The following is a 27,716-nucleotide window of genomic DNA, read 5'->3' as shown; positions in this document are numbered from 1 at the left end:
GTTTGGACAGGGCTTGCAGCAACCTGGTTTAGTGGAAGGTGTTTCTGCCCATAGAATCATATAATAGGGTTGGAAAGGACCTTAAGATTGTCAAGTTCCAGCTCCCTGCTGTGCGCAGGGACACCTCACACTAAACTATGTCACCCAAGGCTCTGTCCAACCTGGCCTTGAACACTGCCAGGGATGGAGCATTCACAACTTCTCTGGGCGATTTGTCCCAGTGCCTCACCACCCTTACAGTAAAGAACTTCTTCCTTATATGTAACCTGAACTTCCCCTGTTTCAGTTTGGACCCATCACCCCTTGTTCATCAGTACAGTCCCTAATGAAGAGTCCCTCTCTAGCATCTGAAGGCCCCCTTCAGACACCATGGCAGGAGGCTGGAACTGAATGAGCTTTAAAGTCCCTTTCAACCCAAACCATTCTCTGATTCAGTTTTTGCAGTATTGCCTGACTGTATTGCAGTAGCATGTATGCTACTATAATGCACATCACTCTTGTCATACCCAAATAGACCTGTGGAAGACAGTATGCATGAAAGCAATCACAGTCTTTGTTTCTTAACAACGTAAAGTGAAACTTTGCACTTATAAAATATTTCTGCAATTTCTTTTAATACTGTAGTGCAGGATAAAGGTAATATAAGAGCTAGAATCAATGTTAATAAAGTCAAATGTTAGAACTGGTGAGGAAATTGATAACTTAGAGAAATAGGTAAGACTTTATTACCCGAGATGCACAATTTATGTTGTTCTAATAAAGCAGCTGGCATTTGGCCAGACAGCTAAACTACATTTAAATGGTGGCTTTGAACCTCTTATGTTAACAAAATCAGGATTCCAGCAAAGCAGAATTCTAATAAAATAGTCACTTTCAAGGTATGTTTGCGTAAGGATATTGATTTAATATCGAGTGGGGTTGACATAGGGAAGCCAGAAAGAGATTTTTGCTGTGAATCTATTATGACCCTTATTACAGGCCCCATAGACTGTAAATTTTTCTTGCTATGAACATTCACCAGGCTAGCTGAACACTGGAGGCTGAATCACAATGTTATTCTATGGGATAATATCTCAGATTGATAGCATACCAGTCTCAAGCAAAAGCTGGGCTTTGCAGCCACAGGTAATTCATTTTTTTTAATGAAAAATAGATCCCGAAGGTATTTGCATTGGGTTAATCATTAGAGAAACTTGAAAACTTTATTTCGGTTTAGAGAAAAAAGGCAAACTGTCCATATGAATTATGATAATATGGATTTTTATTTCCTTCCTAAATGTATTTTCTTACCATTAATGAGTATAAATGTACATTTAATTTCTAGAAAAGTAATCTACATGATGGAGGAACTGGAAGTAATGTTAGCTAAGTACTGTTGCATCTGTCATGCAGCAGGAATGCTTGCAGTGGAACCTGGTTTCCAGATATAGCTGTTTCAAATCAAAGTTATCAGCATATAATGCCAGATCAAATTCATCATAGACAGTAGAAAAATAAAGCATTGTGATCCTAGGTGAAATTCAACCCAGTCTTTAGGGCTTTTCATATCTCGTGCTGTAAAATGGCAACTCTAAAACGTATCCCCAGTGACTGAAATAGAAAGTATTTGCCTTCTGATCAAAGTTCAGATGCCCTTCCCCACTTCTCTTTCAGTCAATAAGATTGCATGTCGATAGAGTTCTCCAGCTGAGTATCTGAAGGTCCTTCACAAGCAGTAACGAAAGAAGCTTCACAAAGCCATAGCTGGGCACAGTTACCTCATTTTTGCCATGAACAGGGATGCACATGGGCTGACGGGTTTGTGGAATGTGGCAGGACTAAGAATTCTCTATCATGTCCTACTGTTCAGTACAGCTGCTCTTAATCCCTCAAGAGCTGTCTGATGGAGGTCACTGGACTTCTATTTAGGTAAGCATAAGTGTTGTAGAAGTCTGACAATCTAATAAATGCATTCAAATGAAGACCCTAACACGATGACTTCACTTTAGGAACATTTCAGGATGTATAGACTCTGTTGTGTTTATTTTAAGTAATTGTAACATGGTTATTAGTTGGTTGCCTCCCACTGATAAAGTTTTACACTAAAAACTTACATTTTAAGTACGAATATTTTTTATAGTAAGGTGTGGCTGATAGGATACCTGCTGCTTCCTTTTTTGCCAGACATTACAAAGAGATGTAAAACCACAGCAAAAATCTTACCTATGTACTGGGAAAAGGATTTTTTTTCCTTGTATTTTTGTTGCTACTCTTGCTTCTTCCGAATATGTTTATAGTAAAAGTTTGCAGAAGAGACAAAGCAGTGATTTGTTAAGTCAATGTCTTCTTGCACTTCTGGCCAGTTGTGGGTTTTAACAGAGTCAGCAACCATGGGCTGATGCAGAGATCCTTGCTCCTGTCCTGGAGCTATATTAAATGCACACACAGAGTAGAGGATACGTCAAATGGCTCACAACAGAACTCGGTACATACTGGAAATTATAGAAGATAAGAAAAATGTTGGTGTTCCTGATCACAAATGCCAACCAACATTAGATGTGGAAAGAGGTGCATCTGTTTGGAATAAGAAACCTTTGGCCTGCTAAAGGTTAAGGTGTTCTTCCTAAAGCTTAATATGCAGCGGGAGAATTGGGAGTGTAATTAAATTTTTAATGGGAATAGACCTATACTGACAATTTAAGATACGCTGTACTCAGTAGCGATTACCAGGAACTGTGTAAGGCATTTGGTTTTATGAAGGTAGCAGCTGAAGGCTTTAAAAGGGTCGTGATCACATCAAGTCGGGTAATAACAAATGCAATGGGAAGCCCTACCCAGAAGAGCTTACGGTCTTGGTCCTACTGACAAGGGCATTAGCCCCCGTCCCACATGAAATGAGGGTGGTGGTGGTGGGAAGACACATGGTGAGGCTTCTGGTGCAGTCCGGTATCTGGTGCTTGACTCACGGATGGGAAAGAGTGTGACTGAGAGATCCAGGTACAGGCAGGGGGTTGCTGTGCTTTGCCTCTGAAAGAGAAAGGGCCCATTTCACTTTCAGCACAGTTTCGACATTGCTCCCAGCTTTTCCTTCCACCTCTCCCTATAGAATCTCCTGCTTGGGTATCACTGTCTGAGGCAAGAGCTGTGCTACAGCGTTGGGTCCTGCGCTAGAGCCTAGTTTATAGTCTTCACTGCCTGTACTTGTAGAAGGAGATGGAAGGGATGTTTCAGGAGAAGCTGTGGGAGAGAAAAGAAACAGAATTAACATCGACTTGGATGCTGTTCGATAGAGCAGTGCCCAAATGAAATCATCAATCTATCTTGCAAACCAAGGGGCAGAAGCTTGGGGACTGGGGCAGGGGGATCCATCCTGAATTCAGGCTTTTTCCAGCATATTCTTTCTTCCCGGTTTGTGATGAGGCACAGGGTGGACTGGTAAGCACATACCAACTCTTCTCAGTATTTTGAGCATGGGAAAATTCCACCAACCACTTTTCAATCCTTCCTCTCCTCTCAGAGGAGAGCTCTACCTGCTGGCCACTATACATCATTTACACAACACATCTCTAATCAACCTTGCTGTAAAGCAGCTTCAAAAAAACAACCCCCAAAAGCTAAAATACATGTTACTAAGATTTATATGGCTCAGAAACCGCAAATCCGCTGCAAGAGGTATAGGACTGTAACTGGCAGAAGGACACTGTGTGTGCTAGACATGGTGATTACATGGAAGCGGTTGTTAAATTACAACTCATGTCCCACATTATTCTTTTTTAATTGCATGCTCCATTTGCTATTACAGTGGATAAATGCCTTAACCAATAGTCATTGCCTAGCAGTAGTGTCTGAAGAGGTTGAAGATGGTCTTGTGTTCTGGCCATATTGTTCTGTTTGACAGCAACCAAGATGCTTTACACAGGGAAACCCTCACCACTAATAACCATCTGTGCTGCTTTGTGGCATTTCCCAGTGCTGCCCACGTTCATAGAAACACACTGTCACCAATCTTGATTGCTTTCTTTTTTAAACTTGTGGTGTGTAGTAGCATTTCAAATCCCTCTGGATCATGCTATCATGAAAATCTCAGCTTGTCTTTAGAAGCATGTAAGAGAGTCGGCAAGGTGGGCCATTAAAGTATAATGATTAAGCGTATAAATAAACTTAAAGCTATTTTTCTTAACTGCTTCTCTTATCCAGTCCCTTTGTTATGCTGACACTAGTAGCATATAAATGGACACGTACGGTCTGGAGCAGTGTGAATCACAGAGCTCATGTTGCCTGGGAGAACATGTCCTGGCAGTGGTTCCAGGTTGAGGTTGGGAGGTCCTGACTGGTACTGGAGATCAATGGAGGTTCCTGCAGTGGAAATGGGAAAGACATCATTCTTTGTATAGTTATGGAGAAGCCAGATGCTCTGGGCCAAACATCTTTTATTCAGATAATGTGGAAGACCTCTGTGGAGGTTAATGTCCTGGCTTGTCCTTGCTTCCTTCCCACTCTTCATCCTCTTTGCTCTCAGCATTCTCACTGGCAAGGGACAACCTCTGGCATGGCTGGGGTTTCAGCTAATAATACCCAGCTGGACTGTTCATTCGTCTCTGTGTGTCCCCCAGTTATTGCTCTTATCAGGGCTTCCCAGAAAGTTACAACTTTTGCATATTGCTAAGGAAAAGCATTTTGTCTTCTTACACACTGCATCAGTTTGGTAGGGTGCCTGAAAGTCAAGTGTTCCACTGGTGTGAAGCACACAGAGTGCACCCACTAACTGATCCTGTGTCAGATTTTCAGAGATGGGCTGGAAAGATAAGGCTTGGGAATTAAGTTGGAGTGAGAAGGAACAATATTCAAGCTTCAAGTCAATCTGAGCTTTCACTTCCTTCCACCCAAGACCAAGTTCTCTCTACTGTATGTCCTCCAGAGAAGGACACAAACCCAGACAATGAAGCTCTGTAAATGGCTTTGAAATAAGACAACTTTGCTGTCATTCCTCAGCAGGGTTCATACCTCCCAGCAGCATCTCCTGCAGCAGGCTGTCAATCCTGGCCACACCAAAGAGCTTCATAAACTGGACTTGCTCTATCATCTGCCAGGTGATGCTTTGCAGCGGGGGCAGCAGGAGGAGGATGTCACTGAACCGGCCTCGGGAGTCGTACTGGCGGTCATTGATGTAGTCTTCCAGGTTGACTTGGACCTGGAAGCGCATGTTCTTCACCTTCGTGGGCTCACTCAGGCCCTTACAGTCTGGGAGGAGGAAAAATGGAGGTAATTGCTGGCCTGTGTAACCAGAAAGCGTTACCCTGTCAGTCAGGCAGAGGAAAAAGGATGAGATGGCAGCGATCCTCTGACAATTATCTGTCAGAGTCTCTGAGTTTGACAGATTAGCATTAGGCTCCCATTACTGTATATCTCACATGAAATATGGAAACAGTAAGGGGAAATTGAGGGGGAAAAGTAGTTTGAGGGGAAATTGAGGTGAGACAGTAAGAAAGTAAGATCTTGCTTCAGATGGGCACATCTGGCTACTGCCATTAGTGAAGAGGAAGGATTTAGAAGTTAAACCGTATCTGTCCTTCCAAGGAAACGGCCTGGAATATTCCCCTGAAAAGAGTACCCAAGTACTGAATCCATTCAGGTTTAGTGCTTATATGGTGTAATTACACCCACTGCAGCATCAGATTCTTATCTTGATTTCCTGTCTTTGGCCTGTCAAATCTGTTTCTCATGCATCACTGGTCCAGCTTTGCTTAAGCAAGAATGTGCACTTTGGATAGGGTGAAGTGCAGCGATTTACAGCTTTCCACTCTCCTGCTATCTAAAACTGAGATTTCTGGCTCACTGGACCATTTTCTTCACCGTCTAAAAGAATCCACAAGCACCACATTTTTGGGATCATCATGCCAAGAGATTAGGTAAAGTGGTTATCAAGTTAGTGTACGTCAGCATGTAACTCTATGGACAAGCCTACTTGTTAGCACGAATTAATTTCTCTTCTGCGGAGCTTTGCACTTTTTCCTTTCAGATGTAATCCCAGCGCCTCACTGTCGCAATGATCTAAAGCTCTGCTGAGATACCAATCAGCCGAGAAGGTAATTTGTCAAACTCGTTTTGATCATACTACCCTTACTCAGGTTTACAGCAGACTCTTTGGCGAGCCAAAGTTCACGGTGTTTGTAAAACTCCTGTGTCTTGATTTCAGACCAGTGAACACAGCAAAAAAGAACTAATGGAAGTTACTCTTATTTCTCCATACTAACAGATGCCAAAGACAAAAGAGCATTAAAACAATGGGACATTAAAACAAATGGACTTGGGGTTGTTTCCCCATCTCTTCTCCAAACTACAGGGCAATACACACTCAAGGTACTCCAAGAGGAGGTAGTGTGTGGTGTACTCATGTAGAAACAGGAATGCTGGGGGGGACCTGGGCTGAGACAGAAACCCCTGTGTTTATGGAATGATAATACAGCAAAGGCTCAAAACAAGCTTTTGTTTGCCTCTGTGTGTTTCCCTGTTCCCCATTCTGTATGGGTCATCCCTGACCTTGGTTGGTACTGGCTGCCAGCAAGATCCATTAACAGACATTCTGGGTGCTCTGAGCAGTGCAGCTGTCTGTGCCTTTTAATGCTGTTTTCTGAACTCTGATGGATGCTCCACACTGATGCTCAGTTGACTCACTTCACTTATGCATAATTCAGTATAGGCATATATGTCCTTAATAGTCATCTCCTTCATTTCAGACTGATGGGATTTCCTGAAGCCAAGCTACAGAAGGAGCAAAACTCCTTTAGAGTGTGCAGAGTCTTGCATATGGGTCTGGCTGGAGTTAATACTTGCTAATTAGCAAAGTGTTCAGGAATAGGTAGCTTCTAACATGTCCTTACTTTGCTGCTAAGTATTGCTCATTACAGCAGAGGCAGGGTGAAATGTAGAGCTGCTGCCAAAGGGTTCTCCTGGATATTGGAGAGCCCCCAGTGCCTCTTCAAGCCCCATGCTTGGAAATCAGGAAGGAAGCTTACCTGGATCAAAGAAGATGATGGCTTTAAGGCAAGCATACTCGTTGTCATCGATCTGGATGTCCCGCAAGGGTTTCACCAACTCATCCAAGATTCTGGTGGCCACACGAGCTATTTCCAGTTCCGGACAGTGCATTGGGATGATGAAGTCATTCCCTGGGGAGACAAGAGAAATCCATTGTCACAACTTCGCTCAAGCTCTGCACACACACATCACATCCAGGAGTTACCCCAAGGCATGTTGCCCATGTGCAGCAGATTTCCAGTGTGCAGCTTCACATTGAGATTCACAAGTCAGAAGCAAACGAGGGATCTTATCCTTTGGTCCTTGTTTATCTCATTTGCACATGTCATGCACCACAAACTGTATTCAAAGCCTGCTCCACATTCTGCTCTGGTTCACCCTCTGTTATACCTAGCATCTGTTTGCAAGTGGTGTGGCATCTTTATTTCTGGCATTTGTTTTTTTAAATGGAGTTTTCCCTCCCTCTTTTCTTTAATGTGTGGCTTTCCAGGCCAGTGTTCTCATTTTCCCAAGAATAATCCTGCCTGTGTTTCTGGTAGCAGACTGCTACGTGGAAAAGAAATACCCATTTGCACTATAATTTTTAATAGACCTTTCTGCTAAGCTTTTAAGCACCAACACCCAAAAGACCCCATTGCTTGTGTCCAGGCAATTTCAGTTACGAAAAAACAAGGCAGCTCAGTTTGAGATGCCATTCAAATACTGGGGGGTTTCTCATCACAATACCAAGGCAGTTGTAAAAGTCTCAGTGAATTTGCTTGCTTTTTTTACATGTCTCCAGAGACATTCTCAAGCACTTCAATCTCAAGGCAGATCAACAGACCCAGGAGTGCAGAGAGGACTGCAGGCAGGCAGGTTACTTGGCAATAACTCAATTGTGTGAATTATGAAAGGAATGTATTTCATTGCATTACCTAATAACAGAAAATCAGTGTATGGTATGGACCGCTTGGCTACTCCGAGGAGCAGATGCTCCCCTGCGTGGGCTCTGAGCAAGGCAACCTGGAGGTGGCACAGAAGAAAGAAATGTACAGATAACATACAATTAGGAGTAATTAGAAGTTATTAGTATATTATAGTATATTATTAGTATAGCTTCACTTTTCAGAAGTCTCACATTCATGGCAAACTAAATAAAAAGTTGTTTTCAACTGAAAGAACAAAGACAGGCTTGAATAATGTGAATTCTTACGAAATAAATGGCTTTTATATTCAACTATCATCTAATAATAAAAGGAAAATTAGTCTTTTTTGTCTGCGTCCTTGTGCATGCAGAAGTCATCAACTCTTATATTTTGGTGGACTTGGTTACTCGACTTATTTTTAACCAATTCCCGGTCCTTTGTTGTTATTTTTCTCCTGGTAGTTTATTGCTTTGCTTAGGGTGATCTGTACATCAGTGTCAGATTCTCCCATTGAAAGGTCTGGCTGGCAATTCTTATTGAAGGCAGTGGTTTGCAGGGAAGAGGCATTTGCATTATACCTGGTCATCCAGTGGGAGCTCACAGAATGCTGGGATATATTTTGCCCATTCAACCAGCACCAGAAGCTGCTGTTTCATAGATTCACACACATCGTTGATGGTAGCCACTTTCTTCATGGCAATGTCTGTGCTGTGCACTGGACTCAGTGATGAATACTGAAAGAGAAGCGACCCAGTTACACTGGGACCAGATTAATGATTTCTTGCCATTCTCCATAACAGTGATTCATTGATAACACGGGGAGCTCTCACAGATGTTCACCTCCTCAGGTCATTGTTAAGATGTTGGCTGTTGTGGCTGCACATGTATATGCTCAGCAGTGTATAGCGTCCAACATACAGCCCATGGTGAAGCTTCCACGAGGTGGTGCTCGGTCCCAACAGACACCTCTCCCTCTTCCGCCTCCTTCCCCACCCTCCGCGCTGGCTAAGGACAAGGTCTGATTGATATTCCCATTCCTAGCAGTAGCCAGCAGAGCTGGGTCTCAGCTTTCCTTCCACCACTTGAGGCAGCCAAATGCATTACATGCATTGAGCCTTTCTCCCCTCCAAGTTGCTGTTTGGGACACGAAATACCCATTTCAATCCCTAAAGAGCTGCGTGGTGGGGAGAGGGTTAAAACAGTACTCTTTGAAAAGGAAGTGGACGCATTGCTGCATGTAGTGTGCAACATCTGGACCGTGTGTTTCAGTGGGGAAAGGATATTTGCATAAGAATTTAAAGGAAGCTCAGGGTGAAATTTATTGTGGAACACGAAATGAGAAAACAATCAGCGTTAGCTGAAGCTCAGCAATTCCATTATCTTTTATTTTTCTACCCTAAAACTGTTGCCCTACTAAAGCTACAAGGAAAGACATAATCAGCCTTCTCAGGAACAATATGTTCTGAGCAGGACAGAGCATGCGGCAAGGAGGGATGAACTGCCGTATGAAATGCAATGAGTTTTTAGGTTACAGCAGCAATTTAGGCTAAGGCAGAGGGGACCTGGGGTCTGCAACATCCCTCAGCCCTCAACTTTGCATCTCACTTGCCAAAGGATGCATCTGCTCCTTGCAGGACATGTTGTCCTGATAATGTACTGATGATTTTTACTGTCTGGTTTTGGCTGTCTCTAAGGCATTTTCTTCCCTGTGGCTTTGTGCAAGAGCCATCCAAGGGCAGAAAAAGATCCAGTTCTGGTTGGTTCAGTGAGTTTGTAACCACGTATGGAATAGCTGAAGGCCGTGTACTTGTTTGGAGGGCTGTCCCTGCATTTCATACCTGCTGTGCCATGGCCTCTGCCTGAGTGAGCACGTTGATGGAGAGCGAGCTGTTGTCCTCATAGCTGCTCCTGCGAATGCTGATCCTGTCACGCTCATTCTGCACGGCTGAAATGAGAGTGAGCAGTGGTTGTGTTAGCAAGAAAATTCCCCACACAACCCATGGCTGCTGTAAGTTGTGGTCCCAAACAGGAGTGGATGTGGCCTCAGTGCCTGCAATAGCATCCACTCTTGTTGGATGCTGGAATAAGATTAAACAGGCCCCAGAGGAGGGGAAAAGGACACCAGAGAAGAAGACAAAGCACAGAAGCAGCCTTGGGAGATCAAGCCATTTGGTGGTCATGGCAATGCTTAGGGGACATTAGCATGTTTCACAGGGTTTGGTGTAGCTCAGGGGTGAGTTTGGGGATGTGGTGTCGACCATTTTCACTTGGTAATGCATCCACACTGCTGGAGTCCTGGCCTTTGATACCCTCCTTGCCATGTTTGAATAGAGGACTCACCTCCTGAGCTCCTGGTACAACATGATGCTCTTGAGGTTGCATCTCATCTTACCGCAGCACTGGAGAAAACCATCCTCTGATCCCACCTCAAAGCAGCCCTAATGTGTTCCCTGCCCCTGAGGTATCTTCACCACTCACAGTGAGCAGGAGCAGTCACTTCATGAAGGAAGCTCCAAAGAAAGGAAGCTTAAAATCACTGATTCCCCTTAAAACTATCCCCTCAGACTTGCCCATCGTGCTGCTGATTTCAATGAGTGTGCAACCCTGATGCAGTGCTGGCATAGAGCAGACAGAACAAATCCCAGCCAGGGTCTGGCTCCAGCTCTCTCTTAACTCTGTACAAAACACTGCTGTATATCAGCTCCAAGTGTCTGGACTGTTCATAACAGTGATAAAACACACCTTGGGCACACCACAATGACCACAGCCAAGTGAACATCAGCCCTAGGCCTTTTGCAGATAGAAAGGTATGGGCATGTCATGGTGAATTAGATGAAAGAAACACTCATTTTTGAGGCCTATTCCACCCTTGAAACCATCCTTTTCCCTGAAGAACAAGCTATATCAACCCCATGCTCCATCAGCCCTTCATGTTGAACATAAGGGATTTATTGCACTTTTGACAGCTTATTTTTGCAACTCGGGCTCCAAGAGACGATGACTCCACTGCAGTCATGAAATAAAACAGTAGCAGGAAAAAAAGCAGGATTAGTCCAATCTTGTTTTCAGTGTTAGTTTCTCCACCAAGTCCCGTTGCACTCCTCCAGCAGCCAACGAAGCCATAGGGAATTGGAGGAAGGAGCCTGAATGCAGACTCAGCATTTTCCTGACATCTTATATGTCTTGCCTATGTACAGCTGGGAAAGGCAATTGTCAAGTCCTTAAAGAAGAGGGAACAGGAAGATGTACCATGTGGCGATAATGCAGCGCATCCCTCCTTCTTCACACAGGAATTCCAGGCTCCTTTCCCATTTATTTAGGGGGAAGGACTTAGACACAGCTGCCAAACATGACTCACTTTGCTTTAACCCCTTGGATGTGAAACAGCACGGTTTTAACTCAAAAGTGGCCACTGGAAAAGATTATTCCAGCAAACTTTTGTTTCTGCAGAGCCATCAAAACCTTTCCACCATCCCTCTGTTGTGACTTTTCCTGGCTGCTGGGCCTTGCTTTAGAGGAAGCATCACTCTTTGCACAGGGCAAGTTTCCCTGAGTTCATGGAAAGGAGGAGACATGCGCACTGTTTCACACACAGGGTGGGAAGGTAGGTTTTTGTCAGCTCATGTCCAACCACTGATCTGTTTTCCTAATCGGCCTCTGGTGAGAGGCCAACAAAGTCAAAGGGCAGAAAACAAACAACAGTGACAAAAATCAATGCCTCCTGTTATCAGCAGGAGCACAGGGTTTATTTTCCAGGATTTGGGGCTCAGCCTTGCTGTCAGTGGGGACCCATTCGCTGCTGAACTGGTCCAGCCATCAAAGCCATTCAGCACCCCAGGGTCAGCCTTGCCTGAACAGCTGCAAGGGGCTGGATGGATGCAAGACGTGTGTATTACTGGAGTCTTTTCAGGCTATGTAGACACTATTTAGAGGCAATTACATATCAGTTTAGAGAAAAAACCCACTGCAGCCCTTGGAACACTCTGATAACCTGCCTTAGGCAACAGCATACATTACCCTATGCGGGGGGGGTGATGGAAAAGGCTGCTCACCCACCAGGGATCCCCAGCACTCTGAAGATGAAGGTGGTTATAGGAACCGCAATCTATGATTAACCTTCAGAACAGAGCAAACATTCACGTCTTTTTTGGTACACCAGAAAGACAGCAGCAGCATCCAGCACTGAGTAGAAACAAGCCAGCTCAAATCAGTGGCATCACTTACATCCTTGGAAAGTCCCCTCCTAATCTTCTATGCTTGGTTTTGGATCAGATTCTTCCCCATGTAGCTATCTAGGGGAGATAAGGCTCTTTTTGTCCACTTACAAGAAAAGGTACAAATTTTGCCTTTCTGACCAAGTTGCATATCTTATTTTAGATAAGTCCTATGAACCCAGGCAGACCTGGTCCTAGTCCCTGATGACAGACACCTTTAAGCAGCCTCAGCCTGTTTTTCCTGCTGGGTCCTTTTATAGCACATATTTCAGTGCTTCCCTCATGCTCTGATAAGCTCAATCTTCAAGTGTAAGTGGATGGTACAGACCAACTTTCTCAAGGTGATTTGGGTGTTATCACTGAAAGTACCCAAGATGTGATGGAATTAGATACAATGGAGTTAATGTTTTACCTGCCACAAAATTAATCTATTACTGTGCAGTAATTATATTGCTATAGTTATTGTGCTTGTAAAAAGGAAGGGATAGGTCACTCCTGGTGAGGCATCGGGAGTGCTCGAGCAGTGTGCTGGCACCAAGGGTGCTCAGGCTCAGATGTGATCTGGGCTTTGCAGTCAATAAACCCCAGCAAACTTCTGGGAAGGATTAAAATCCCTGTGTTTCCCAAGGATTATTGCCAACATGTGCCTGTCAAAAGCTTTGCTCCTCCTTTTATTTCCTCTAATCTTGTAATCCTCACAGCACTCCAATTCCCAAGGCCAATAAATACCATCAAAGGCTGTTGCAGCCCCGCAAGAGGGACCGTCAGTGGGAGAAAGTCCCCATGATGCTGCTGATCAGGGACAGTGTGACCTTGACCTGGATTTTCCTCTGGGAAAAGGGGAGAGAGGACAAGATGATGCCCACATCTCCCTCCAGGGAATTGTCCATGGTTGAGGCATGTCCTGACTGTGGGAAGTGGATGGGAAAACAAACATATTCTCCATCTGAGGTGGAGGAGCCATTGGAGGGGTTTTGTTATTGAGGGCAAGCCAAGGCCCTTCTTGCCATGAGCACGGATGGCCCTTTTTTGCCATTAAGGATGCTGGCAGCCATCAGGCTGCAGAATGCACACGGTGGCTCTTGAGCAAACAGCGGTGTGTTTGTGGGATTGCAACAAACCCCTGTTTCAGAAACATTTTGTCCTCGCTGCCTTTCCACATCGGTACAAAACCTGTGCGGAGAAAGCTTCAGGGGGTCCAATAAATATGGGCAAAGGCATTGATTAGAAGAGGACAGCAGCAAACCAGTAACTTTCCACAGCAATTGCAGAGGTTAAAGCCCTGCCTACATGGGAATTACCGTTTCTATTATTATTCCACTAAAAACATCCTCATTTAACACCAGTGGAGTTGGAAATGTGTTAATAAATAGCACAAAGAGAAAGCAGGAGGAGGCAAGTGCCCCAGCATGGTGCTGGCATTCAGTACTCACAGTGTTTCTGTCTATAAATCTGTAGATTTACTCCTGCTCCCTGGTTAATTTATAGGTACAAATAATTATTTTTCCCCAAGCTACCTCTGATTGTGTAGGTGTGGTTTATTTTATTTGCAAATAAATCCCAATGGCACACGTACATTTAAGGCTTTCACAGGCTTTTGGCTCAATTTATGACTATCACAAAGTAGGGAAGATCCTTTATCTTTTTCATTCATCTTTGCAATAAACAGCAGTCCCAGCCTTCTGAATGCTGGCAGAAGAGATGTGCAAATAAAAGGTATGAAACAAGATAGAGGTTCTGTGATACCCTAATAAAACTGTCCTATAAACCTGCCCAATTTAAATATAAATTAAAAAATAGCCTCAAATCCTCCTACTATATTGTTTTGGTAAATGATACAGTAATTCTCTTCTGCATTAAACCCAGGGAGTCCATGTACACTCATAAATTACATTAAAGTGGATGAGAGGTTAAATATTAACCCTTTGTTTTCACCAGCAAACTGGGTCCTGACAGTGAAATGCTGGCATTTCAAAAGGCTTCCTGGTTTTCTGATGCTCAGCTCTATGCAAGTAGATGACCTGGCTCACTTGGAAAATCACACCCTGCTAATTTACTCAAGGTTAAACATGATCTCAGTAAGAACCTAAAAATAGTAGCCTGCTGTTTAATTTGGGTGTTAAGTATCTGGTCCACTCCTCATCCAGTGATGCTGTAGTGATCGAAAACCTGCCTGGTAATATTGTGCAAAACAATAGAAATCAAACGTTGTCCTCTGCAAACAGAGAAAATATGAGAGAACAGAGAGAAAATTTCCAAAATACCCAGACCCCACTAAGCTAGAGTCCTATTCTTAACCACAAATGAAGAGTAAAAGAGCAGATCTCCTTCTCATGAAGTTTAACCATGACAAGTGCAAGGTCCTACACCTGGGTCAGAGCAATCCCAAGCACAGCTACAGGCTGGGCAGAGAAGAGATTCAGAGCAGCCCTGCAGAGAAGGATTTGGGGGTGTTGGTCGATGAGAAAATGAACACGAGCTGGCTTCAGTGTGCGCTTGCAGCCCAGAAAGCCAACCGTATCCTGGGCTGCATCAAAAGGAGCTTGACCAGCAGGTCGAAGGAGGTGATCCTGCCCCTTTATTCTGCTCTCATGAGACCTCGTTTGGAGTATTCTGTGCAGTTCTGGTGCCCTCAACATAAAAAGGACATGGAACTGTTGAAACAAGTCCAGAGGAGGCCACGAGGATGATCAGGGGCTGGAGCACCTCCCGTATGAAGATTGGCTGAGAAAGTTGGGGCTGTTCAGCCTGGAGAAGAGAAGCTGCATGGAGACCTCATAGCAGCCTTCCAGTATCTGAAGGGGGGCTATAGGGATGCTGGGGATGGACTCTTCATTAGGGACTGTAGTGGTAGGACAAGGGGTAATGCGTTAAAACTTAAACAGGGGAAGTTTAGATTGGATATAAGGAGGAAATTCTTTCCTGTTAGGGTGGTGAGGCACTGGAATAGGTTGTCCAGGGAGGTTGTGAATGCTCCATCCCTGGCAGTGTTCAAGGCCAGGTTGGACAAGGCCTTGGGTGACATGGTTTAGAGCAAGGTGTCCCTGCCCATGGCAGGGGGGTTGGAACTTGGTGATCTTAAGGTCCTTTCCAACCCTAACTATTCTATGATTCTATGATTATAAATCTTAAATCCTGATCATAGTGGCATTTCAGGAGTTAAGAACGGCTTTGTGTTCAAGCAGGACTTGTCCTCTGCCCTCATTGCGACTTTAATGATTGTTTACTTGTAGTTATTAAAGCGAATTATTGATACAAAAAATGTAATTGGGATGGGAGTGTTCCCAAATTAGCTAATTTCCAGGAAATCTGGGAACTGGACTTTCCACAAGAGTGAAGTTGTGGTCCTTTTGTGCTCTCTCTGGCACCAGTGGAACCCGGATCCCATCTCAGTGCACAAGCCTGGAGGCGTAGCCCTCATGTGGGACAGTCCTGGTCCTTTCCAAAAGCAGGATCAAATTGAGTGTACAAACAAGACATCCTAAAAGACCCTACAGATGCTTTCCTCAACAACCTCTGCCCAGCTGCTTCAAGCCCATTTTGAACCTACAGGCTGACTGCACTGTGCTCCCAGGATCAGCTCATGCTAAGACCCTCACACAGACCCTACTGCCCTTACAGTCAGCCAGTTTAAAGCTAGCTCATGTGTTTGTTTCATACTGGTTTTTGTTTGCAGGACTTTTTCCTCCTACCATGCTGTGTAACACAGCTCCTCACCATTTCTTACCTACTAGATTTGTTTCCAAAACGGAAAAAGAACATGAAAAAAGAAAAGAAAGATCCAAATGTGTCACATCATGTCTTACAACACAGGAAGACTGGAAAAAAGTAACACTCTGGGTCCAAAATTCCAGTTTATCACTTAGTTTTGCAGGGGAACAGCAAGTTTCCAGTATTGCACATACACCCATTGAGCAGTAGGTCAGTGGCAGTGGGGAGCATATGAGGGTGACACAACCCTGCTCACCCCACCCCAGGTGTATTGTCACACACACAGGCTGGGAAAAGGATCATTTCCAGTTTCTTCTCCTCTGCTGTGAATAAACAATGCTATTACCACACCCTGGAAAGTCTGATTGCTATTATATGGGCTGGCTGGAAAACGGTGTGCCAGAGAAAGAGAGTGCCAAACCCTTGCATGCCAGTGCTGGGTCAATGGGTTATGTGCTGGGTAAGCGTGGATGTCACAGCTGTGATCTCCCAACATGAACTGGTGCATTTATATCCACCTAGCACTGCTCTATCCCAAGACCTGTCTTCCCTAATACTTCGCAATACTGTTTAATATTAATCTAGAACCACCCTAAAGCAAATATCTGTGTTCTTTTTGAGCACACAATTGTGCAAGAAAGTTTCTTTCACAGTCCTGCACACGTGCTTTGGATATAGCTCTGGTCAGCCAAGCGGATTTCTGCAAAGCAGTTGCTCAAGGTGCTTTAAAATCTTCCTTACTAAACACATGAGCAGTTTGTGCTCACACAACCTGGCTGTGCACTCATAAAGTGTTTCAAAGAATGTGGCTATGTGGAACTTGAGGTGAGTCATCTTCCATTGAGTGCAATCAATAATGAAGGCAGGAGCCAAGGGTTTATAACTTTTACCATAAAAACAATAAAAATCATGCTTCAGCTTAAAGAATGGGCTGATAATCAGATTTCAGCCTTCCCAAGCTGAGGAGCTTATTGTGTTGGCAGTTGGCTTTGTCCCCACCTAGAACTGACCAGATCAGCCTTGATTTGGTCTTTATTAATATGAGGGCTGGGTTTTTTTCTATCAATCATCTGCTCTATTTACTCCATTTGTTCTCAACTAAAGCAGCAGGCACTTTTGCTATATCCATGACTTATGCCAGATTCCAAGCCATCTTGTTCTCCAGGAAAACATATGGTCAGAACGCTGGAATGGTTTTTTTCATCACCAATGAAATCTTATGAATTACCAGAAATCAGCAAAAAATTTCCCCTTGGTTTCAGTGGGACCATGACTTCACCCCTTGGGTAGGGGGTGTTTAATTCCGTGGCATGGAAAGAAACTCTTAAGTTCCTTTCCAGTTCCCTCATCCTTTAGCTGTCAGTGGGTTGAAAAACAGCGCCCTGCTGGAAAACAGAAGAGTGAAGAGTGCTGAAATCATCATCCTGCACATCAGGGGGATGTACCACCTATGTCTGGTTGGGTCCCCACTTTGCTATCCACTCAGTGTACAAACACAGTCTCTGCCCAGAAAGCTTGGAGTAAGTAAAATAGTATTATTATCCATGGTACCCCACTATGCACACACTGAACGAGCACAGATCAGAAATGCTGGTAGGTCCCACATTTTCCCAGGGAAGCTGGCTCTAGGCAGGTAAGGCATAGGTTAATAGAAGTGGTTTTTCTCTTGCTTAGGATTAGGCACTGTAACACTTGATATTTCCTTTACTACATTGGAAGGGCACCTCCTGATAGTCACTGGTACCCAAATGCTCTACAAGGATCCACCTCCTTCTAATACAGCCAATGTGAAGTGCAACAAAAGGCATCTGACAGGACTGGATTAGTCCTTCAGTACTGGTGCTAACAGTGGCTCTATAGTTCTGTGATAGCTGCCATGAGGGTAACAGTACTGAAGGCTTTAACTCTGACTCAGGTCCCAGCTCACAGGACACAGGAGACAGACACTTTTGGGACTGCTGCCTGTAAGCCCTGTCCCATGGAGGAGCAGCTCTCATAGCATGGAACATCGTGTTCGGGCTAGACCTTGGCCAATGGGTTGCACCAAGCTACGTGAGCATCAGCCAAGTCAACCACTAAATGCATTCTGCAGTAGTCAATGGCTGGCATTTATGAAACCAAGTGTGGCAGGTTCATACTGAGATTGTCACAGCTAGCAGGTGTGTAGCAAGGAAATTGCTGTTGTGAAGAACTTAGAGACCAAATAGACCCTGAGGAAGCCCATCCCTTTCCAAATATGATAATATCCCAGAGATACCAGCATCCCAGGACAGGTGAATACCATCACAAAGCTCTCATTGAAACAGCTATATGAAAGGGAGAAAATGGATCCTTCAGAGGCAATAAGAAGAAGTCTCTCACTATGACACATGAGCATCATCTCTCTGGGCCAGGGCTGCTATGGCTCTCCACCATGCTCTGCAGTGGGAATAGGGCCAGAGACAGCAGCAGGCAGATTTAGAATGTCTTTTTATGCCTACCTTCTTTCTTCATGCCAGCTCTGAAGCATTTCTTCAGCCTGCAGTACCGGCACTGGTTCCTCTTGTCTTTGTCTATCACACACTGTCTGCTGAACCTGGGAGGAGATGAGAAATAAAACATGGAGCAACCAGCCTGTTGACTGCAACCCACTCACCCCTAGCAGCCCCAGTAAGAAATACAGTCCCAGACCTCACCAAACTATGCACTGGTTGAACCTAGAGAAGGTTCGTAAGAAATGGATTGAATCAGTGTTGGCTCGGCCCAGTTCCTCGTCTTCCCCACTATCACTCCTGCCAGCTGGGAGCAGAACAGTTTCAGACCACCCACCTTGCAACGACTGGGATGGTTTTGGCTGTGAAAGTGTGAATGTGACTCAAGTTGTACCGGAGTGGGAACTCCATCTCCCACTTTCAGACAGTTGTTGGGTGTTCAGCTTCAGGGATTGTTTGATCCCAGTTGTTAACACTGTCCTGCTTTGTATAGAACAATCACATTATGGGCCACAAGCCCTTTTTGTGTCTGCAGCTTAGTTTTCAGGCACATAGCTTCCTAATTCCTATTAATTTCAATGTAGGATTTAGGAACCTGTATGCTTTCAAGGTAGATTTGGCAGCTCTTTCCATGGTGGGTGAAATAATGGAAGAGAAATCTATCACACAGAGAAGAGACAACATTGGCTGCTCTGAGACCATCATCAGGTTGTAAAAGCTGAGGCACTTTCCCAGACTTGTAAACAGCCAAAGGTACAAAGGCCCAAAAACTTTCCAAGGAATTCACGTCTCCAATAAACAGCAGAGCTCTGAGCTGGGCTAAGTACAGCGCTGTACTTAGCCAAATAAGGATGTGCAGACAAATGAGCATTTACCATTTCCTTGGCTTCAGTGCTGTGGATCTTCCCTGAGCTGCCAAATATCACAGAGGTTCATGGGGAAGGGCAACAACTCCATCCCAGGAGAGTGAGAACTGAGATTTCAAAGAAACCAGTAGTACCTATCCCATCATCCTGCAGGGATGGTCCCTGGGATGGGCACCATGCGTGTGAACACTCCTGTCACCCCAGGGTGTCTCATGGCTGGAGTGATAAGGACCCCAGGAACATTTTGAACAAAGAGGGTGACTCATATGGCAAGAATTTGAAACGCCCTTAAAGGAGGAAGAGCTTTAGAAAAGAAAGAAAACTTCCAGGTTTTAATTCGAGATGAAGGGCTTGAGTGTATTCACTTTTTCCCTCCCCCCTTCCTCCTGTGTTAAAATAAACACATTTTTTCTAAGGTCAACCAAGATAGCTGCTTTATAATTTATAGCCTCCTCCTGGTAAAAAAATGCTCTCAGATGCGTACCAAGGTGGACATGAATCATCACCCATCCATGCTTGGTTCTCAGAATGATCGTAAAATCATCAGTGATACGTCAGAGTATAATAGCTCAATGCATTTCAGAACGAAAATGGAGCTGTATGAGAGGTGAAGCCTTTGGAGGTGACAGGTTCTTAGATGCTTGTTGCTTTTTACTGGGAAAATCAAGAAAGGCTGTGTTTGAGATGAAATCTCTGGAGCTTTGGTCCTTTGCCACCTTGGTTTTCCCTTGTTTGGCTGTGTTGAGGTGTCACTCCACACCCAGAATCCCTACTTACATATTATATACACTGGTCAAGCCTCAGGACTATAAGTTTCCCTTGATTTACACCATAGGGAAAGCAGTGGCAGTGATCTCAACAAATGGATTACTCAGTGCCAAAAAAGGTGTCAGGGTCCAAGATGAGATAGGACATAATTTACACCTTAGCTCCCTGTCCTCCAGCCATAAACTAAACTGCAGTGTTACTGTTAGCATTCACAGCATGGTAATAGGGTATTTGGGATAGGGATGCCACCATACAACCTGATCTTTACCACAAATAATTTACAGAAATAATAAATTGTATTTATTTATTGTGAAAAGGGGAGGTACCTGCAGGAATAGACGTGGTTCTTGCGGACACTCCTCCTGAAGAAGCCTTTGCAGCCATCACAGCTGGATGCTCCATAGTGTTTGCCGGTCGCTCGGTCCCCACAGATGGAGCACAGGGAGCTGATGCTGTTTGTGAGCAGGTTGGTATTTGCTGGCTCATTTGTGATGGTCTCTGAGCAGACAATAGAGACCATTAGACCTCTCTGTGATGGAAACCAGAGCCAGCTGCGATCAAGTTGCTTTTTTCAAGCAAAGCACATGCTGAGTCAGCCCCACACTCAGTATGCATTGCTAGTAAAGCCTCCAGATTGAGGGTGATGCTCTTCTCAACCTCAACTGAGAGTAACCCTGTTGCTTTGCCTCTGCTATTGGTTTTTTGCTTCAGCAGACAGAGAGGTTTCAAGCTGCATAACCCAACATGCTCATGCTAACTTAACAGTTACCACTACTTTTCTTGACAGCTGCAGAGAAACCTTACCTTACCTGGATGTGAGATATATGCTTTGGAGGGATGGGGAGCCACCTCCTCAGTCAGACACGTGAAAAACATAGTTCAAAGCTGGTGCCCACAGAAGGCAATGAAAAGAACATCATTAACTTGAATAAATGGAAAGCAGGCAAGAGACAGAAGGGGCAGGATTAAATACTTTGTGCAATTTGTGTACATGACAGAGGCATTGGAAGTAAAAGGCTGCTCTTGAGAGATCCTCTGCAGCTGGAAGACAGAGACAGCAGCTCACACAGGGACCACTTTGGTTCCCCTAAGTGTGGTTCCTGCTCTGAATTGCCCTCTAAAGAGGCCCATTGCTTTACACTGCAAAGCAATATAGGGGCGCAGGAAGACTGACCTTCTAAATTAGGGACCTAAAATTAGGTCATATGAATGCCCTCTGTCATGTCCTCTGTTTGCACCCTCTCATTTGGGGCAGGAATAGCTCTGCCCTTGCCTGCCCTGAGCTGTGTGTATACATTGCTCAAAACTCCCCTTTAAACTTCTCCCTTGGCCTTAACCACCAGGCTCGCTGCCCTCTTAATCCTCCTAATTTGAGGCACGGCTTGGGGAAGAAAAAATAAAGGAGATGCTTGAGGAGACGCAGATGACAGTGTTTACATCTCTCCAAGAGCAGGAATGTTTGTGGAGTCCGTCCTGACCTGGGCACTCACTGCAGAATGGCTTTATGAATTTATCACACCTCTGGGAGCGTGTTCTTTGCTCCAGGGGAGCGGATTTTGTACTACAGTGACCTCAGAAAAGTCTCTGGGACAAGATGCATCCTGCCTCGCGGAAGGGACGGGCAGTGATGAGAAAAGCTCAGCTGCTCTGGGATTGAGCAATGAGAAATCCTAGAGAAAATTACTCAAAGGGAAGGAATTGGCATCTGATCTGGACAGTCTAGAGAGATCTTTCTAATGCATAATGCATAAAAATAGCTCTGGGTAATCCGCACACAACTTGTATATATACAGAGAGAAGGGCTATTTCTGTGTATGAATACACATCAAAAATTTATAGTGAAAATATTTGCTGTGCAATGAAAATTGTAATCAAAAGCCAAAAAAAGCTTTAGCTTTTCAAAAACTGGAAAGGTTTTAGCTAAGGCTATGATATTTTTAGCTAAGGCTTCACAAACAAAGGTCAGACTTCCCTTCCTCCTCCCCCCAGAAGCCCCTTTTGATCTATATTTCACCTTCTAAAATACTGATGAATAAATATTTAGTTTTTAGCAAATTGGAAGCAATGTGACAAGAAAAAATGACAGCATCAAAATCATCCTTTGGTCATAATGACAGGAATTGAGTTTTACCTGTTCCCAAAATCCATGCAAGACACTCCCAACTCTGATATTTGTCAGGAAGTACCACTTGAGCCCGTTAAGAACATTGTCTGTGTCAGAGGTCCCTAATGGTAATTTACAATGATTTTGGGTTTTTTTTACAATAATCGTTCATTTAATTTTGATTTATATACCTCAGTATAAAATGAGTTGTACTAGAATATTCCTTCAAGGATAACTGTAACTTTAAACATTTGTGCATCTGTTGCTCCATCTATTTATTTTTGAAAGAACATGTTGACCACAAACAAAGGCACTGAATGTGCTGGATTCCATTTAAAAAATTCCACAACAAATAAACATAAGAATGCCAATTTTCTCTTCGCTCTACTCATGCTTTCTCTACTGATTCAGAGGAATCAATCCAAGACCATACAGTTTGGATCTCCAACGGACCTTTCATCCTTCACATGGGTCCAGACTGCAGAATGTTCCTGGTGCTGGAAAGCATCTGTTCACCAGAGAAGACTTCTTCCCCTCATGCTAGTAGGATATGCAAAGAGCTGCTTGTTGATATAAGGGAGAAATTAATTACCTGGCCTTAAAGTATTACTGGAGGAAGAACCATAAGAACTAGTGTGTGATGGGCCATGGAAGTTAGCAAATCACATTTTGCCTTCACTTGTACCCATGAAAACACAAAGAAACCCGTGGGCTACAGCTTAGTCTAATGGCAGATACATAGCTAAAAGTTCAGTCCCTATTAGGTAGTCATGTGCTCTTTTCAGCTTGAACATGAACAGAAGTTAAAAAGACAATGAAGAAAAGGAAAGCCCTAAGCCAGTATGTACATGTTAATTATTATTATAAAACTTAATTACAAAATCCTGTCACCAACTAATGGTGAGTTCCTAATTAGAATTAGCTCAGAGAATAACAAAGGCACAACCAATATCACACTCATCAGGAAACTGTTTCAAATCTGGGTTTCAAATCTAGCTTGTGTTTAGGGAATGTCTGGGTTTTCCCTGGACTGATCACTGCTGGGAAAGGCACAGGAAAACCAGGATCCCTGTCAGCACAGTTGTCTACCTGTGAAACCAGCTGAAAAAAACTCTGTAGACCAGTTCCTTTAGCCCTGACACAAGGCTCAGAACTTTATTAACGTGTTGCTACCTGAGCTCAGCACCACACTGAGATGGGATCTGAACAAAGGCCAACTAGCTCACAACTGAAACAAGCTCACAACTGTCTTCGCCACCCTGGAAAGAGATGCTCAAACATGTGTTGGTTATAGACGCTCATCACTGTGGTATAACAGAACAGTTCCTAAGCCATGCCACAGTGTCTTTGAAATTTCTCCTGGAGAAATTATGATGTTCTCCAAAAAGAAGCCATAACTCATCTTGACATTGCATGGGTCTCATGGTTTTAGTCAGACTCCTCATTAGGCATTGTCCTGGATATTCACTGACAGAAACCTCCGAAGTTTCAACCATCTTTTGTAAGTTACATATAAGCAGTCTTCAGTCAGACCCAATTCAGACCATGAAAAAGACATCAAAGATCTTTTTGACAGTGCCTGACCATCTCTCAAACTGCACACATGCCTGTGAGGAGCTATGACCCTGCTGGCTGGTCGTGTTACCATAGGATTTATGGACAATAAATCAAAGCTATGGTTTGTATCTCAACACCCCCCCCCCCAACCCCCCCCCCGCCCCATTATTTGCTAAAAGCTGATGTAGAAGTCAGGATGACCTGCACATTGCCAGGGCACTAGTGCCAGCCCCCAGCCAGCCCTACATTTGTGTGCACAGGTTTTGCAATGCCAACTTAGTGCTGATTAGAGTGTCCTAGTGGCTTACCGGCTTTGGGGTCAACCAAGCTTGCAATCAAAATACATACAAAGTTTTGGTACCCACTGCCTCTGTATGTAAGTCATTACCTAATCAGGGCTGAAATGAAGACACCAAATTTTACAGTGATAGGGGATGACAGTGAGGATGGTCTTAATGAAGATGCTGCTAGAGAACTGCATCTGGCTTCCATTCAGGACTGGAGATCTACATGTTACCTGACCTTGCTGCTGCTTTTCCTTTCAGTTATGTTACTGTATACATCTCTTCCAGATGCATATCGTATAGCAGAATTATCTTGCAATACTTTCCAGAATGGCTTTTGCTTTTATCTACCCAGAAACCCAAGCCAGTCTTGGTGTGCACAATCTGCAGCTGACAAGTCCCGCAGTTACATACTGGGCTAGAGCTTTTATAGATCATAAATGTGGGTTTAGGGCATGTACACACAGTCTAACTTGGTGGCCAAAGCCGGCATTGTGAAACCTGTGCATACAAATGTAAGGCAGGCTGGGAGCTAGCACTGATACCCTGGCCATCTGCAGGTCACCCTGGTTTCTACATCAGCTTTTAGCAAATAAAGGGGGATTTTTGAGATATAAACCCTAGTTTTGATTTGTTCACAAATCCTATGGTAACAATGACCACGAGGACAGCCAGAAGGGTCATAGCTCCTCACAAGCATGTGTGTAGCTTGAGGGATGGTCAGGCACTGTCAAAAGATCTTTCATGGCTTTTCCATGGTCTGAATTGGGTCTGACTGTAGCAGGGCTGGGAGAGGTGTTTCTCTAACCTTGTGCCAAAGCCCCAAGAATCAGTGTGGTATTTGAGTGCTGAGACAGCAGAACGAGCATCATCACGGGATAAAGTGTTCGCTGACAGTGTACTAAAGAATTAGTGCAATATTTCAGTAATGCTTCCTATTTTAAGCAAAATGACAACTCTGACAGAGCTTGAGGAAAGGGGTGTTAACAGCACATAAAAACCCAGTGAGAATACAGCTTCTAATGCCAGCCAAGGTAAAGGAAACAAGTTTGTACAGAAAGGGAAAATTTCTGCAGTTACAACACATATTTTATAAAGACAGGATCAGCATTGATTTTTGTTCATTTCCTTTTGACATTTTCTCTATTTAAAACAGACCATTTTTTATACTCTTCCTCCACTCCCATAATGAATTCTATTCTTTATTTTGAATTAGTCTCAAAATATTTGGGAAATTATGAGCTAGTTAAAGTGAAAAATCCAAAGTATATGTAGCCAAATCTCAAAATTATAGCAGCTTCCTGAAGCTTGAAGCTTATCATCAAAAGTGCTCCCCATCATTAATCAGCATAAAATTTTGATGAAATAGTATTCCAAAGAAAGAAACAGTTGGCTTTAAGAAATCTTGACTTTTTTTGAAAAGATTCTTATTTTCACTTTTAAAACTGTTCAGAATGAAAGAAACAGTTCTGAAGCCATTAAAATAAACATTATGCCCCTTCCTGATCATGTTTATAAAGGGCAAAGCTGCCATTAGATTTAGTATCAAAATAATACAGAGGAATCTTGAACAATAAGAAAGATATAGGTTAAAACGAACCTGTACATTTATTAAAAATACCTAAAATGGGACTGTTTCTTAATTCTAGCATTTTAAAAAATATTTCTGAAACTATGAGTTATCTGTGTGAATTTGAGTTACCTGTGGCAACTGAACTTGTCTGGTTAGCAATGTATTTCCATGCATGGGTATTTCAGGTCTTTTTTGAAGTTACTTTTACAAACTGCAGAAGAGGACACATACCTAAGACAAACAAGCTACTTTCAAAACAGCTAGGTTGTGAGAGGATTGGCTACTCATTAACAGCTAGACAAATAACACAATACTGAGGTAGATAAACTTCAGAAAAGAATCAACCTGTCAGTTCCACTGCATGAAACAACAGGGAGGCCCAGATGGGATTTGGTAGTTAATTTGCAAAATTATACTGAATTTTGGGGAGATTTGTGCCACTCTAGAAAGTAAAACAATATCCCTTTGTTCAGCAACAAGTGACAAAGAAAAACATCTGTGTTAAATAACATTGTTAAATAACATTTCTGGAGCAGGATGGCAAATGGAAACCTTTCTTCAAGAATAAGAAACAAGATCCAGTCTTTCTGGAGCTGTCAGAAAAACAATATATTAAAAATCCTTTTTTTGCGGACAGAGCAAGTTTTTCTTCAAGTCAACTTCAAATTCCCTTGGGCCTTCTAACTTTACTTGCCTCCTGACATCCCTTCATGCACCACAATAATAAGCCTAATCATTTTATATTATAGATAACAACCCCACTGAAACTCTGATTTATTTTGATGACACAGCTAATGAGCAAGTGTGAGACCCTGAAAATCCCATCTTAATTTCACTCAGATTCATAACAAATTAAATAAAATGCTGCCAAATTCACCAAAGGCATTGCTAATATTCGAATCTCATTTGGCTACATGATTGGTTTCATGCTATAAGACTGAATGTCCTTTATTTTTCACACAATGAGCCATTAATTTCATAGCACAGTGTTGTCAGAGTACTTTGACTATTCAAAACCTAAATATCACACATGGTTTATTTCTGTGAACATGCTTTATTTCTGTGAATAAAGCAAAAGTCTCTGCATATAAACACTCACTCCTCGCACCCAACTTCTTTGCTTGCTGTACAGGCTTTTAGACAACGTTGGTAGTCAGTGAAATATGTAAGACAAGTTACATTTGGATATCGCTTCTAAATCCAAGTACCTAGGAACAACTTAGGACAGGTGGTGTATTGCCTGAGTAACAGACAAATTCAATTTGAGAGCGTTTTTCCAAGGATTAAATATGAACCTAAGTCATATATAGCAATGAAACAAATATTTTAAGTAAAAAATATTGGTAATAACTCCTCTAACATGTCTTATGGGAGCAAACCTATGGCATGCCATGAAGAGCTCTACCAACTTTTGAAATACCTTGTGGGCCCTTCAGGACAAGATGCTCAGCCCACCAAGGAAAAGAATAATTCAAAATAGGACTGGCAAGTGAAAGGGTCCCCTTTCAGCCCAAACGTAACCGCAGATACAGCAGAAGTTGACAAGTCAGCCGCTTAAATATTATCCCTTTCACCCTTTGCCCCACACCTCCTACCTGACTTTCCTAGGTGCTCAGCTTTATAACAAAGGTAGTGGAGGCTGTTCAAGAGAAAGCAAAAAGAAACCTTACCGGTACTACTGGGGAGCATCCGAAGGCTGTCAAATTCCAGCATGGTATAAGAGGAGTCCAAGGAGTCTACGTAATCTGGCATATCCATGTCCATGATGGGCTGACAAAGCTTCATTATTACTTGTCAACAGCAAGCGAAGCAGCAAAAAACAGCCCGACTGTCAATCACGGCCAAGATTTCCTCTGCAAAGAGACACCCCAGCCCTTGCAATGACAAATCATTACCCAGCTCTGCCCGCAGTCCCCTCCCCGTGCCAGGAGAGAAGGGATGAAGCCGTTCCCTCTTGTGCTTACAGTCCCCTCCCTTCCCGGGGTGCATCTGTGCTCTTTCGGTCCTGATAATATGATATAGATAAGGCCTAGACTCAAGCGACTTGGATTGCATCTTTGGGTCAATACAGCCCATTTTATGGCTGTTCCTGCACAAACATTTTGAGAAGGGCTGCAAGAGGCACTCGTACACATGCGCTGTTCTTCCAGGGCAAAGCAGTGGTCATGTCTAATAATACCTGGGCCAGTGTCACCTTGCTCAGCTACCAGCCCTTGGGAAAAGACCAAACGATGCCAATTGCAACT

General features: G+C 43.5%; 1 protein-coding gene across 3 annotated transcripts; it reads right to left on the bottom strand.

Annotated features, from left to right (window-relative positions):
• Positions 1 to 1,239: 1,239 nt before the first annotated feature.
• LOC133214734 (hepatocyte nuclear factor 4-beta-like) lies at positions 1,240 to 27,317 on the bottom strand. 3 transcript variants are annotated; one of them, XM_061357925.1, is made up of 10 exons: positions 27,141 to 27,317; positions 20,279 to 20,450; positions 18,328 to 18,422; positions 9,761 to 9,867; positions 8,501 to 8,656; positions 7,932 to 8,019; positions 6,996 to 7,148; positions 4,984 to 5,220; positions 4,222 to 4,335; positions 1,240 to 3,216 (listed from the first exon to the last, which is right to left on the bottom strand). In XM_061357925.1, exons 1-10 carry the CDS (start codon positions 27,253 to 27,255, stop codon positions 3,080 to 3,082), a joined length of 1,374 nt encoding a protein of 457 aa, XP_061213909.1. In that variant the 5' UTR covers positions 27,256 to 27,317; the 3' UTR covers positions 1,240 to 3,079. The 3 variants fall into 3 exon arrangements, with proteins under 3 accessions (XP_061213909.1, XP_061213910.1, XP_061213911.1); XM_061357926.1 differs by having other exon boundaries at positions 1,240 to 3,006; XM_061357927.1 differs by having other exon boundaries at positions 3,091 to 3,216; positions 4,161 to 4,335.
• Between the last annotated feature and the right edge of the window lie 399 nt (positions 27,318 to 27,716).

This window comes from Neopsephotus bourkii, unplaced genomic scaffold, assembly GCF_033783945.1.
Source record: "Neopsephotus bourkii isolate Nb327-2 ecotype Australia unplaced genomic scaffold, CSIRO-AGI_Nbou_v1 NB_926, whole genome shotgun sequence".
NCBI classification, from domain to species: Eukaryota; Metazoa; Chordata; class Aves; order Psittaciformes; family Psittacidae; genus Neopsephotus; species Neopsephotus bourkii.
This window is presented reverse-complemented; position numbering and strand designations above follow the sequence as displayed.

Bases quoted from the DNA above. Each gene is read 5' to 3' on its own strand.
- LOC133214734 (XM_061357925.1), bottom strand. From the start codon at position 27,255: ATGAAGCTTTGTCAGCCCATCATGGACATGGATATGCCAGATTACGTA. The intron at 8,020-8,500 runs GTATAATGCAAA...TGCCACCTCCAG, and splicing joins AGCTCCCACTGGATGACCAG to GTTGCCTTGCTCAGAGCCCA. The intron at 3,217-4,221 runs GTACGTGTCCAT...TCTCTCCCACAG, and splicing joins GATTCACACTGCTCCAGACC to CTTCTCCTGAAACATCCCTT.